Genomic DNA, 14,995 nt, shown 5'->3' with positions numbered 1-14,995 from the left:
AGTTCAGGTAACACTCCGGCATGAAAAAGCACGTGAAATTCCTTGAAAACAACACCGATAAAAGCCGTCTGCATCAAAAAAAGTCGTTTTTGCCTTTAAGGTAAGCCAGATAATATCATAACATATGAAAATTACTTTAAGTTTATTGCATTTTTGTCACATACACATTATATATACTGTTTCCTATATACTGTTTTGATAGGCCATCTGGTCTCAACCATGTGCAAACTGGTAAGTTTGTTCCATAAATAATTATTAATTGGCCAGATTAGCAATTATTCATGTTAATTGGGACACTTTTCCTAGTCATCTCAAAAGCAGTGTGTCCCAGTTAAAAGTTACAATCATAAAGTGTCAGATAATTTTCTGTTTACAACTATTTTATTGTCCTATATAAGAACGTGTTGTTTTAATTTTGTATAATTTACATAACTTTAGAGCATTATTTTGCATGTTGCACTATCCTTAAGTTCCTGAATCACATCACTTCATTTTTACAGCACCTCTTTTGTGCATACATCTGTAAATGCAGTATACATCTGCAATCTGTATAGTAAATTTGAACTCAAAACACAACCATTTTATCTCCCCAGCAGCCGGACAGGTTTTTTCCATACGGCTACAGAGTAGCAAACTTAATCTGTTTAAATTACAGAAACGTTACACCTGTATAATTTGGACAGAGTAACCAAGAGTAACCAGAGTCTCTGACCCAATTGAGTTGAAAAAAGAAACAAAACCCTGAAGACAAACAGCTGTCATATGTGTAGTAAACCATGATCTTGGAATTTTTACTTTAATAACTTTTTGAATTGTAACTAAATATTTATTTAAAGTACTTAAATTCTCTCCTTATCCAGGAAAAACAAACTCAGTATTTGGACATAAAATACAACCTGCAACTGTACAAGATCCAGAACAAGATCGGGACATTAAAACTATTCATATCCCTAAGACCATGACTGCTGCTCCATTTTTACAGGTATTTCATGAAAATGTATATCTTGTGCGTCAATTTAAAAAAAAGTTACTCTGAGGTCCGTAGAGGACAAAAATGTAAAAAAAACCCTGTTATAAATATTTAAAGACCCATGGCAGATTACTGTTAAAGTGAATAAAATAAATAAATTAAAAAAAGTAAAACAAAAAGTTATAGAAGTTTATGAAAATTATGTATGAACAATTTTTATAGCCTATAAAATATATATTTTAGAAAACTCAAAAACTGTTAGAAAATCAAAGCCATACATATAAGTTTTAGATTGTCATCAGAATGAAAGCCTTTTAACAAAGACTGCATCATTTTATATTCAAATGGCCCCGATTAATAATTGCAGTTTTAATGGGTTTCAATGGGGACATTTTTGAGTGTGGTCCTGAGTGTAACTATTTTGTGTACCTAGTGTAAAATAGATTTATTAAAGGAAATGAAGGTGAAATAAAAATCTAATAAAAATACACACTTCTGACAAAATGTATGCAGTTGGCATTAACACAGGCAAAATGATAAAAAACAAAAAACATGTCCTTAATTGAACTTTTCTGTTACTTTTACATCTCTTTACTAAGACAACTAGTCTCATTTTGTAAATGTTGGAGTACCTTTTATATGTCTGCAGAAAATTTTATTAAAAAACTTTCTTAAGGTCAGATTTGCAATGATTTGGATGACAATATCTGATTCAGCAGCCATAAGAACCTTATGCCATGTAACTCGAAATTCACATTTAAATAAACACTGGTTTTCAGCATCCAGGCCTGACACCAGGACAGAAGCGTTTTCTGTACAGTATCGCAGAGGCCTACAGCAAAGAGCACATGCGGAAGCTAATGTGTCAACATTATATGAACGTATTACACCGGTGTATCCGGACAGGTGAATCATCACATCATATAATATGAGCATGGGACTTATGCCTGTATTAGCAAGAACTTTTAATACAATTAAATATTTGACATATTACAACTTCTTATACTCCATATTTAGTGCCGGATGCGCATCATGTGAATGTAAATGTGAAACTGCAGATGTCAACATACACCCCAGAAGTAGAACACATGGCAAACTCTCAGAGTACATCTATAAACAAGAAAAAAAAAAGTGGAAAGAGATCTTCGACTTCAGAGAAAGTCAAGAAAACAACTTTACCTAAAATCGTCAATCATCAAAGGTAAGTATGTGATGCCACCTGCAAACTTTTGAGAGGGTTAGCTGTAAACTTAAAATTGAACTACTACACACAGAGTGTCTTCTGGATTTGCAAAATCGAATATGGGACAGCCAAGAAAAAGGAGGGCTACCATTGCAAAGCATGCTTCTTCACGGGGTAGGTTTGGATCCTTTGAACACTTTAGGCTCCAGTTTTTAACATTATTCAAAATGGAGTTAATGGACCTAACATTTCCAGGGTCACGGCCATGGGAAGCTGACTTCGAATGGGAGGCGACTGAAACAGATTCTTATCTTGCTGGACAGATGAGTGGTCTGTCTTTCAATGAATTGGAAGAAGATGAAGAGGACTTTATATTTCTTACCTAACGCATCAATCTAGGTTTTTATGAAAAATATCTAACAAAATCATTCTTAAAACATATCCTAGACATAAACAATCCAGATGTCCAAGACATTTCAAAATATTTTAATAATACTGTCTCAAAAGTGTTCTGTTTTCATAAAAAAATACTTACACTGCTCATGTGATGTGGGGTTTTATTTTATGAAAGATGACTTAACATAGGCCTTGAAAAATTAATAGGGGACATAACATATTTATAAGACTAATTCACACTAAAATTATGCAAATAATGCAGCATTATTGCATTTTCAACAACCATTTGCTGAAACCACAAATTGATGACATTCTGGTGACATATAAACAGTATTATATATTACATTGAAATATAGTGTAATGTTATGATACAGCATTTGTACGATGGTGACGTTCAGGTGAGAGGGAATGACAAGATTAGCATCCTGAAAGAAGGCATCTGACAGCATTGTCGTTCTTTACGACTTTTTGTATTCGATTCTCTCGACCTTGACGTCGTCTCCAATGAGCTGATAGACATACGTAACCACTGTGGATGCTTGAATGTCCATCAAAACAAATGATGGTGTGATGTTGCTGTAAAGAGACAATTCAATCACAAATCATCCACGTAACATTGCGTATAAAGTTTGATTAGACATGATCTGAAGAAGATAAAAGTAAATGTTATACCTTTCCAGTGCACTATAGGCCCCTGTGGCAGATCCAGGGTTTATGTAAAATTTGTTCTCATTCTCAAAAGCCTCAAATTTGTGTGTGTGGCCAGATATGAGAATATCCACATCCAGTTGCCTCTGAAGGAGCGCCAAGCTCGCCATGTCACCCCATGGGATCACTTGGTGTCCGTGGATCAGACCGATTTTAAACTGCCCCACCGTCACCACCTTCTGCTCCGGGTAATTCAAGTTCTGTCATTTAGAAACAAGAAATGTGGATGGTTAAAAAGTGCATAAACAACTTGGAAAAACAGAAATAGGTCATAAAAGTTAACCTCATCAAAGTCTCCTCTGACAATGTGCACGTCTCCAGCGAGTGTTTTCAGGTAATCGTAGCTCTCCTTTGTACAGAGGTTTCCTGTGCAGAGGATGTGCTGAATCTTGCCAGGCACCAGCAACTTTTTGAATTTGGGAGGCAGGGTGTTGCATCGGTGGGGAATGTGCAGATCACCTAACACAAGCACCAGCTAATGGCAAAAGACATCTCGTTAGCGTTCTTCAAACGTTAGCCTAGTTGTTGGACACTCAAGAGTGAAGGAAAAGTGGGGTCGCAAGCAATGCATTGCTGTCTGAATAAAATCTTAATTAAATATTTTTGGAAAGAATGTTTTGCCTTTGGAAGAATTAGCATTATGTAATAATTAAAAATGAGAGCAAATTTTCTTCAGACAACAATCAAGTCAAAGCTGAGCAAGAGAGCGGCTTCTAAGACTGTTAGCTTTGTTGAACCTAAAACAGGCTGAGATCAAACCGTTCACATACAAGCCTAATTCAAAATTTTACTTCACAAAACTTTGAAATAGAATACTGACATCCTACACTGTGGCTGCATCCAAATGGCATATTTCCAAACTATATAGTAGGTGAAAAACTGTGTGTGAAAATGTCAGAATTCAAAGTATTAATTAAACAACAGGTGAAAAAAGTTCCTGGACGACTTCGAACTTCCAGCAAGGCTCTGAAATGGGCATCCAATGGACACTTTACTATCCCATGAGGCTACGGGAGAGGATTTGTGAATGGCAGGGAAGTGATGCAACTGACACTGGTAGGTCACATGACAATAAAAATCATACTACACGCATTCATACTATATAGAACATACTTTTAATTCAAGTACTTGCTCAAAATAAGTACCTACTCAAGAGAGTATGCGATTTTGGATGCAGCCTTACTATTTCTGCATGTAGCTTTATGATGTGTAGAATGCAAACATCCCCTATACCGTATGCAATCTTTCATTATTTGATCGAACACAAAACTTTATGATTATAATGCAAACTAATGTTGATAACTAAATAAAACACTGAATAAATTTGAAGAGAATAAATGACACATACAGCAATAGCATACTTCTGATTGAAATGTTCATAGTTGCATAATGTTTCATGTGCTTGAAATAAAAAACAGGCAGTATTCAGAATATACTGTGCTGTAAGCAGTACTCAAGTATCCCATTCCAAACATAACTCATTACTCCCATGAGACTGATACTCTAATTAGCCTGTGTTTAAAATATACATCATAAAATATGCAAACCACAAAACGTGTTGCTGTAATGCTTAGAAACAGGACGATATATGTTTAACATGCCTCGAATGATAAGTATTCTGCTATTTTCAATCATTCTGCAAGCTGATAATTAGATTACTAGCTATTTTGTGGTCACAGACAACTTCATTTCAATTGCAAGCTTTCTAGAAAAAAAGAACATCATAAACCCAGAGCAGTCTAAACAGAAATAAGTCTGAAGGTGAGAGGAATGGTGACAGATCCAGCAGCAGCACTACTCTAAAATTCAGAAAACCAGGAGCACGAGAGGTCTGGAGATGCACTTACTCTGTGACCAGCCTGAATACGATGCAGATGTCAGGAAGGGGAACAGTGGGTGAGGAAGGGTTTGAGGAAGAGGATGCATGATCATGACAAAAAACAACATACAAAAGATTAAAGGTGATGTGAGACAGAAGGAAAACTGAAACTAAGTGGATAAATAATATCGACTGGAAAAGTCAACATAAATTAGATTGAATGTTAGCTGATTGTGGTTGATGAATGGAGGACACTTGCAGAAGTGTTAGTGTGTTAGTGTGAAAATTGGGGTAAAAGCTGCTGACGCTTCCCATAAGAACACAGACTCTACTTCAATGACAATGGTTCGATTTGAAAGCACTAATTTCTGTAAAACTGCTTTGGAACGATATTTACAGCTGCGCAAATACATTTTTAAAATGTTTCTATTCAGTTTTATACGTCTAACAAAAATACAATGTAAGCTGAAAACAAAGTAAACGTTTTTTTTTTTAAATGCTTTGTCTACATTGACTTTAATTTTGTAAACAACATGTCAACCTCATAATATATAAGACACTAGAAGAACAGTTTTATGTTAGCCACTGTAGGCTAGCATTCTGTTACTGGACTCAGCATTCAGCATTAACACGCTATACTAAGTATTGCTACAATGAAACACATAATTAGTTTATATAGCGAAGAATATACTTCAAGTGTCAGTGATTTAATCAATTTAAAAGAGACTGACTACATTCTGACTCGATACTGTTGGGTTGAATCACTCAAGCAGCGCTAGCTCGCTGCTGTCATGTGACCCTTCAGCGCTAAAATACAAGGTTTTTAAGAAAACAGCCTAAATATATACTCTCGGACGTATGGTTTTAAAAGGAAACCTAAAAGTACGAGTATCTTCTGATAAAGAAATCTACTCTGGTAAATAAACACGTACCATTTTGTCCAGCTGCGTGTTTGAAACAGAGCTCAGGAAGCTGATGTTGACTGGTAAGGCCAGAAACTCAATGTTGCCAGATCGCGCAAGAGAAATAAGCAAATGGTAAAAAAAGCCTAAATTCACTTATAAAACTCGCACCTGGCAACACACTTCAACAAGGCGGAAGTACCACAGCGCCATCTGGCGCATATATATTTAACTCAAGATGTTCAGAAGTTATTTATATGCTTTTTTTATTGTGTAAAACTACCATGACTCACCTAACTTCTACAAAAGTAGAAGTTCTGAAGAATATTGATGCTTGTCCTGAACATCATGAAAGTGGGTGGGCTTTCAAGTTCCGATAAAAAAAAAAAAAAGCATTATAGCATGAAAGCATCAAAAGTAGTCAAAGTCTTCCGAAGCCACATAGCTAATCCTTTATGTAAGGAACAGAGTGGTTTTTTATGTTGTTATTCACTTGCCTTTTAAAATCTAGCTTAACAGCCATGTCTCCATTCACTTTGTTGAATACACGAGCAGTTTGGGCATTCTGCCATATCCTCTAACTCTTTTTGTGTTCCAAAGAAGAAAGCGAATTAAAAGACAAGGGTGAGGAAATTGTGAATATTTATTTTTGAGTGAACACTGTCCTTTTTACATAGCCTACAGACTTTGAACTAGAGTGATTTGTTTTTATAACCCTATTTCCAGAAAAGTTAAATAAGTCATAAATTGTGATAAAATTCACAATCTGGGATTTCTTAATTCTCTTGAACCTTTCTTTTTTAACTGACAAGTTAGAAAAGTTTTCCAATGTTTTCACTGAACATCATAATTTTATTTTGTAAATATAAACAAATTTTGATATTGATGGCAGCAACACGCTACAAAAAAGTAGGGACAGAGGCAAAACAAAAAGTGGAAAGATTATCCAAGTTAGATTATCCAACTCTTTTGAAACAGTCCACAATGAGCAGGTGAATTGGCAATCGGGTATCGTGATTGAGTGTAAAAGAGCTTCTCAGTCTTTGTAAGCAAAGATCATGCTCATCACTTTGTGCCAAATATCATGAGAGAATTGTCAAACAATTCAATAATCACATACTCAATACTCAATGCAAAGAATTTATGTCTTTCACCATCTTCCATACATAATATTGTGAAAAGATTCAGGGAATCCAGAGAAGTCTCAGTCTGTGTAGGGCAAGGCAGGAGACCTCTGTTGAATGTGCGTGACCTTTGAGCCCTCAGATGGCATTGCATGAGAAACCATCATGTTATTCTGTTAAATAAAGCCACATGAGCTCGGGAGTACTTTGGAAAAAACGTTTTGTCTGATGCTGCATCAGGAAATGCCACCTGAATCTCTGTTATACGCAAGGAGAAAGCTATAACAGTTCTAAGCAGAGATGCTGTCGAGTTCTCTGGGCCCGAGATCATCTCAGATGGTCTATAAGACAGTGGAAATGTGTGCTGTGGTCAGATGTGTCCATGTTTCAGCTTGTTTTTGGTAAAAACAGACATCGAGTTCTCAGTCTCAAAGACAAAAGGGACCATGAAGATTTCCATCAGCGACAGGTGCAAAAGCAAACATCTGTCCTGGTATTGGGGTGCATCAGTGCAAGCGGTATGGGTGACTTGCATTTGTGTGAAGGTACCACTGACATGGAGGCATATATTTGGATTATACGGAGACATAAGCTGTCATCAAGATGACATCTTTCCTGGGAAGCAAGACAATGCCAGGTCTCATTCTGCTCATGCTGAAACTGAGTGGCTTCTAGACACTATGCACAATAGAAGAGATGTGCCTGTCTGCAGTCCATATCTGTCTCTTATTGAAAATGCATGACAATTTAATGAAAAGGAGAATCAGACAGTGACGACCGCAGACTGTTGAGCAGATGTCTTGTATCAGACAAGATTGGGCAAATATTCCACTTGCAACACCTCAACAATTAGTATCCTCTATTTCCTATTCCCTAATGATTAAAAAGTGTAATTAAAAGGAAAGGTGATGTGACACAGAGGTAAACATGCCTAACTTTTTTGGAGTGTGTAACAGCCAGCCATCAAAATCAAAACTTGTTTATATTTACAAAATAAAATTAAGTTGGTCAGTGAAAACATTGGAAATATTTTCTTTGTACATTTGTCAGTTAAATAAAGGTTCAAGAGAATGAACAAATCACAGATTATTGATTTTATTGCATTTTACAAAATGTCCCAAATTCTGGAAATGGGGTTGTATAATAACCATTTCTGTAGATTGATAAGTGAACTTGAACCAAGTGTGAACACAGTTCATGATCATTCTTGATAATTAGTCTAAAACTCACTATATTCAAACCACTGTAAAATCATCTGCTACAAATTTTAGCTGAAAATATTCAGGTAACAGGTTGGCTATATTGGGGTAAGTTGTCAGCAGCAATGCAAATGTAATATAATACAAAATTTTAAAGCTACAATATGTCATTTTTTTCGCCGCTAGGTGTCGCTAACCTCATACAATAACAAAGGCGTAAGTTGATGACGGATAAGCGGAATTATGGAACTTGCCATCATGCCGAAGGATCTAATAATGTTTATGGATGAGTGAATACATTGATGTTTTTAACATGACTGTGGTATGAAGCAGGTCGCGATTGCTAATGAGAGACAGATATCAGCGCCACACGCGAGTCCGTGGATATAAAGGAATAAGGACATTTCATTCTACTGAACTGCTCGCAAGTGCAGAATTACTACTCACACAGGTGACAGGTTGAAACTTGTGAGGTAACGCAGAGCTGTTTCACTTGGTCTACACTATCACACTAAACTGCATTTGAGTGTGTTGAAAGTTATAATGTTATTCTATGTGTTAGTTTGTCTGTATGTGACAAGCAGTAAGCTAGATCAACATTAGAATAACATACTGATCATATTCTAACATTTCAGTTTTATGTACATTTGCGCGTCTCTGTCAAGTCGAAGTTTGTCACAGACGTGGAGCTCTCGGCATCTCGAAAATGCCACGCTGATATTGATCCTCGTTTTAGTTATCCTTTTGTCCCAAAGTCTGCTTGCCATGGTCCATAATGTTTGAACGAAACAACAACAGCGTGAGCGTGCCGCTAGACGTAATGCAGTTGTCCAAATCTGTCGCCATATGGCAGTACGAGCGGAAACCAGGGATAACGCGGATATTTAAAATTGGAATTTCTCTGAAATTAAATATCTTTGGGAACTTTTGGGATATTGTAAGTACACAACTGCAGGAAATATATCACACTGTGCAAGTGATTTTTGGAAAAAATCTTACATATTGTACCTTTAACTAGTAGTGGAGCGGCTAAGTGCTTATGTTTGGCAGAATCGTTCAGTTTATGATACAAGCGTGAAAATTGGCATGAGCAGTCTCCATGGGTCACTTGACAAGAAAATTGTCCGAGCCACTTGAAATTTCAAGATGGCGGCCATTTTTCAAGACGGCCGACACCTTAGTGGAGCAGTTAAGTGATATAGTGGTTTATTTGGTGATACAAGCATGAAAATTGGCATGAGCAGTCTCTGTGGGTCACTTGACAATAAGCCACCTACAGCTACTTGAAATTTCAAGATGGCGGCCATTTTTCAAGATGGCCACCACCTTAGTGGAGCAATTAGGCTTAAGAAATCATTTAATTGGTGATACAAGCATGAAAATTGCCATGAGCCTAATTGCTCCACTAAGGTGGTGGCCATCTTGAAAAATGGCCACCATCTTGAAATTTCAAGTAGCTGTGGGTGGCTTATTGTCTAGTGACCATCAGAGACTGCTCATGCCAATTTTCATGTTTGTATCACCAAATAAACCATTATATCACTTAACTGCTCCACTAAGGTGTCGGCCATCTTGAAAAATGGCTGCCATCTTGAAATTTCAAGTAGCTGTGGGTGGCTTATTGTCTAGTGACCATCAGAGACTGCTCATGCCAATTTTCATGCTTGTATCACCAAATAAACCACTATATCACTTAACTGCTCCACTAAGGTGTCGGCCATCTTGAAAAATGAAAAATCTTGAAATTTCAAGTGGCTCGGACAATTTTCTTGTCAAGTGACCCATGGAGACTGCTCATGCCAATTTTCACGCTTGTATCATAAACTGAACGAATATATCACTTAGCCGCTCCACTATAGGGGGTAATTTGGGTATTAACTAGGGGTAATTGTGGTTTTGTATTTTGCCACTAGGTGTCAGTGCAACATAAGAAAAAAGTGACTGAACCTTTGAAAAGTTGTGTTAAAGGGGACCTATAAGGGAATATAAGTCTCAGGTGTCCCCAATGTGTATGTGACATTTCAACTCAAAATACCACACAGTCACAGATAATTTATTATACCATCTTTTTATAATACCATCACCATTTTTGAGTAGATGGAAAAACATACTTGCTGCATCCTAAATCCCATACTTCCCTACTATAGGCGAAAAACAGTACGTGACAAAAGAAGTATGTCCGAATTCACTATAGTCAAAAAGTACCTGGATGACCTCCTGCGAGATTCTGAAGTGTGCATATGATGGACACTTTACTATCTCATGAGACGGGAGAGGACTTATGAATGGCAGTGAAGCGATGTACTTGCTGGTAGGTCACATGATAATGACAACATGGTGAATGTAGTACTTCCAAATTACATTCATACTACACACATTCATACTAGATGTGTGATGATACTGCATGTGTATTTTAGATCTGTGTATTAAAGTTAAAGCAGTGTAATATATAGTACCTACTGCTATATATGCTGGTAATATGAATCAAACGACAAAAGAAAAACAGAAAATCACTTGATTGAATAACTTTAGTATAGCTTTAATAAGAATATATTTCTTAATTGCTGCTGTTAAATGCTCTGTTGAGGAGATAAACATGGTGGACTGTGTACAGCTCACTCAGGGCGGGGATGCTAATAGGGTCCGCCAGCAGTCGTGGGCGGGGCCCGTGAAAATGTGATGTCACATTGCATATGTAAATGCTTGTTCTGAGACACTGCTTATGATTTAAGGGTATTAAAAAAGGAGTGGGTGGATTTTTACCATTATTGGGTGGTTGTGTATTGCCAACACACGTTTATGTTTGAACACCATGTAAAAGTGAATTTTGCATATAGGTCCCCTTTAATATGTCTATTCATAGGATTTGCTTTTGCAAAAATTCACTTTAACTTCACTGCTGCCTTTGATATTTCATGGTTAGTTTTGGCTCTTTTATTTATCCATAGGATAAGTTATGCCTCATATAAGTTATAGGGTATCAAAAGAATAATCATCCAGACAACAGGCTTATATGAATAGCTACAATGAAAAAGTTTTATGAGGCAGAAATTTAAGTTATACACTAACTCCCTGACTTGAATAAACCCTTCTCAGTTTGATGGCACGAAATAACCCGGTGGAGACGCTTGAATGTCTTTTCCTGATTAGAGATGAGGGGGGTGATCCAGAACATGAAGTTTTTTGGCAAGAAGACCCAGAACCTTATCCTTGTGCGTTTGATTGTTAGGCTGTAGGATGAGTGCCTGTGTCGCATGCTGTCAGGAATAACACAATGCTTTATTGCAGGTAAGAAAAGTTTGGGTGTCGACGGTTTGGGGTCGGGCCAAAGTTTTTCTCACTTAAACTTTCGAACAACCATCCTGGCTTTCTAAACATGTTATACCTTTGCAATGGTGGAAATTGCATCATATGAAGCTAGGTTCAAGTAGAATAAACGCTGTTATAGAGGATAACTCTTGGGATAAGTTTTAATACGTTTTCGGAATGAATCAGCAGCAATTTCGTGTTTTATCCTGTTCTTCTTTTGTATTTTCCCTTTTCTCTCACTCCCTCATTATGCATTATCATGTATTATGTTCAAGTGTGCCTAGAACATGAAGAAGAAGAAGAAAAAGCAGCAAATTTCTTATGTTTATATGATATCCAGAACAGTATGAAGTAAAAAAAAAAAAAAAAAGAGACTGGACTCAAAAATACTTAAATGTCTATTGTTTTAAGTTTTTTAAATCTAGTTACTGATTAGAAAGTAAGTGATTTATTATTTAATGAAATTTATGTGATTTTTTTTAATACAAGCTCAAAAGTATTAACAATGCAGATTTATTTTCAAGGGCTTCTTTGTTTTTTATTTACCAAGGGTAACTAAGAGTGATGCTACTGAATTATTCGAACCGAAGAAAGTCTGACTTCTTCAAAACCCCACACATAAGCAAAGGAACTCTCATCCTCTCAGGGCATAATTGCCTCCATTGCTTGCCAAGCCCCTTTAGCCCTAATTCCCTTAAGAGGTGAAGAAAGAGATTCATTTGGGTCTCTCTCAGCATCAAAACACTGACTCATCAACCATAGTTTGGGCCTGTGGTGAGGAGCAGGGACCCCATGAGATCCAAAAACTCTTGGACTGATGTTGTAGCCTGAAGACCACAGGTGGTAAACGACTAGAACAGAACAGTGTGAACCAAGGTTGGCATAACAAATAACAGAATATAAATTAGTTTGGAGAGTAACAAAATCTCTGCAAAAAAACATTTATGCAATAATATATTATTCATATGTACAATTTATATGCAAGCTTTAATTATCAATACTATTTTTTGATGAAAAACTTTATTCAGAAATTATTATTTTTTAAAACTTTCACCGATGTGTCTTGCTCTTTCTAGTTATTCACTCTTTTGACCTCATAGTGTCACTGTTTGCTCAAGGAAAAAAAAGGAGAAGAAGATGGGTTTGTCTCACTCCTTTATAACATCTCTTAAATGTCTTGGTAAATATAAAACATTTTTATTTGACTTGTGGATTTATTGTGTGTGGCCCTGTTTGAGGCTTCATGACAAAAACATCACAAAAGCTTCAGTTTATTTAATCAGGATAATCTTTTAAATGGGACGCCAGTTTTGGGATGTTTAGTTTTATGATATGAATATGATGTTTTTTATTCAAAGTTCTTAGATTTTGTTTGAGCCCACCATGTCTTTGACGTTGACTGACATGTGACCCCCTATTTGCCTCAGCATACATATTTATTAATATTTACTTAGATGTCTCTTACAAATCACTGTCAACCTCCTGCTGTATTTTTTTTCTTTTTTTGCAGGGAAAAAGTCTCTTTTTTGCAGTCTCTAAAATGTATTCCTCTGAAAAGTTGTTATTTTTTGCCCTCAAGCACAAATGATTTTTAGAAAAATTCTAGTTTTGACAAATGAATGGAGACTGGTGCTTTCAAGGATGAAACATACCATAGTAGTCCATATAGGAGCTACATTTAAATTCTTCATAATTCATACAAAAGCTTAGTGTGACCAAAATACCATATTATTCAATAAAAATGTTCCACTTCAGTGGTCTGTTAATACTGTACCTGATCATTCGTGAGTTGCACCAAATCATGAACAAATCATTTAAACCATATCAACTGGATTCATTTGGGTTTGTAATGACATGATGATAAGTAAACTTCTCCATTCGATGTATTATATTTCCTTAAAGATACCTATTTTTGTTCAAAATTGACAAAATGTAAATAATGAGTCAATAAATCCTTAGGTTAGTTGTCACAACAAGCAAGAAAGGTTGACATGGAGCATGCTAAATATCGAACCTTCAGGGAATCACACATTAAAAAAAACGCTGACAGAGCTCGTAATAAAACAAGAATCAACATTGGCTTGGCTTTTTGGAAATTGCGAGAAGTGAGGGACTTGAGATGTTGTAAAAGCAAGATAGTGTTTGTATTACTCTAAAGGTGAGGAAGGTATTTTATTGAACAGATATGTAGCTCTCTAACAGAGTTCATTGTAAAGCATTATCTATTGTGAAGGGTCATTTCATTATGGTTGTTATTGCACTGTGCTGGAATTTATTTTCAAGAAAGTACCATGTGGGTATAGCAACAGTAACGTCTTCAGCTATTCAGCTTGAGATACTTTCCATCTAAACTCTCTTAAGCCTACTAATGAATGTTTTATGAGCAGAAGGATAACCATATTCATCCACAGTCACGCAGAGCCGAAACACAACCAAAACAACGTTCTTTCGCAAAATGCATGCAGTTTTGTTTTGAGGGACAAGAGGGACAAAAGTTACATAGTGTACCTTTGAAAAGGAACTGAAAAAACATCAAATTGATCACGATTCTATTTTTAATCTTTTGTCTTATTATTTATTATTTTTGCTGTGTATGTTTAATCATGCAACATCTAAATCTATGTAGCCCCTGTGGTACAAGAGGTCGTCACTGCTTTACAGGTCACAGTTCAGCATGAACTAGTTTATATACAAGGATTGATTTGCAATTATTTTTTAATGTCTGCCTTATTGACAGCTACATCCATCCCTCACATACCCTTTCAGAATGCCATTGTTGGGGGTCTAGGATGCTGGGAGTTTGACTGACATTAGATCTGTTTGGGAATCCACGTTGCTGAAAGGCCATGTCATTTAGGAATTCCAAATGTCAAGCGCGTCTCTGTAGTTTGAGCAGTGGGTGGGGACCCGAAAAGCAGTTTCTCAGCGACAATTTATGTCACCACCGACATTTAGTTCAAATCTCTGAGAGATTTTTTTCTTCAACACAGCTGTTTGTGGTGAAAGAATAGAAACGATTCTGACAAATGGTGGTCGTGAAGGATTTACAATATGGATGAAATAGTAGATAGATATATTTTTAAATTTGTGGTTACAATCCCACCCCCCACCCCCCAAATCTATCGTCAGAGCTAAGCACCCACAAGTAGTTTCCTGATTGCTTAAGTGGATGACATAAAACTCTTAGTCAAAACCAAGAACTTCTGAAACACTGTGCATGAGATATTTTCTAACATGATCAGAATGTTCCTGGATTTTACACCTCAAACTATCATTGTGTCTGAAATTGCTGTTAATGTTCCTTCATAACATTCCTTATATCCGCAACATGGGGTAATTTTTGCAAAAAAACAACAACAACAAAATTCTGTCATGACAACTCTCA

The 14,995-nt window shown here is 36.3% G+C and overlaps 2 protein-coding genes across 3 annotated transcripts; one reads left to right on the top strand and one right to left on the bottom strand.

The window, feature by feature from the left end:
• Positions 1–13: 13 nt before the first annotated feature.
• fam216a (family with sequence similarity 216 member A) lies at positions 14–2,539 on the top strand (the record flags this gene model as incomplete). Of its 2 annotated transcripts, XM_079848038.1 has the most annotated exons (7): positions 14–100; positions 203–231; positions 861–982; positions 1,750–1,876; positions 1,988–2,171; positions 2,245–2,327; positions 2,409–2,539. In XM_079848038.1, exons 1-7 carry the CDS (start codon positions 21–23, stop codon positions 2,537–2,539), a joined length of 756 nt encoding a protein of 251 aa, XP_079704164.1. In that variant the 5' UTR covers positions 14–20. The 2 variants fall into 2 exon arrangements, with proteins under 2 accessions (XP_079704164.1, XP_079704163.1); XM_079848037.1 differs by having other exon boundaries at positions 2,245–2,539.
• vps29 (VPS29 retromer complex component) lies at positions 1,921–6,107 on the bottom strand. The gene is made up of 4 exons (XM_079848039.1): positions 6,009–6,107; positions 3,541–3,732; positions 3,222–3,457; positions 1,921–3,125 (listed from the first exon to the last, which is right to left on the bottom strand). The coding sequence occupies exons 1-4, from the start codon at positions 6,009–6,011 to the stop codon at positions 3,008–3,010; spliced, it is 549 nt and encodes a 182-aa protein (XP_079704165.1). The 5' UTR covers positions 6,012–6,107; the 3' UTR covers positions 1,921–3,007.
• Positions 6,108–14,995: the final 8,888 nt, after the last annotated feature.

This window comes from Squalius cephalus (assembly GCF_949319135.1).
Source record: "Squalius cephalus genome assembly, chromosome: 17".
In the NCBI taxonomy this organism is placed as follows: Eukaryota; Metazoa; Chordata; class Actinopteri; order Cypriniformes; family Leuciscidae; genus Squalius; species Squalius cephalus.
The sequence above is the reverse complement of the archived record's forward strand: the minus strand, read 5'-3'. Positions and strand labels throughout refer to the sequence as shown.

Coding starts and splice junctions, on each gene's coding strand:
- vps29 (XM_079848039.1), bottom strand. Junction 3,458..3,540: donor TCAGAGGAGACTTTGATGAG/GTTAACTTTTAT, acceptor TCTAAATGACAG/AACTTGAATTACCCGGAGCA. Junction 3,126..3,221: donor GCCTATAGTGCACTGGAAAG/GTATAACATTTA, acceptor GTCTCTTTACAG/CAACATCACACCATCATTTG.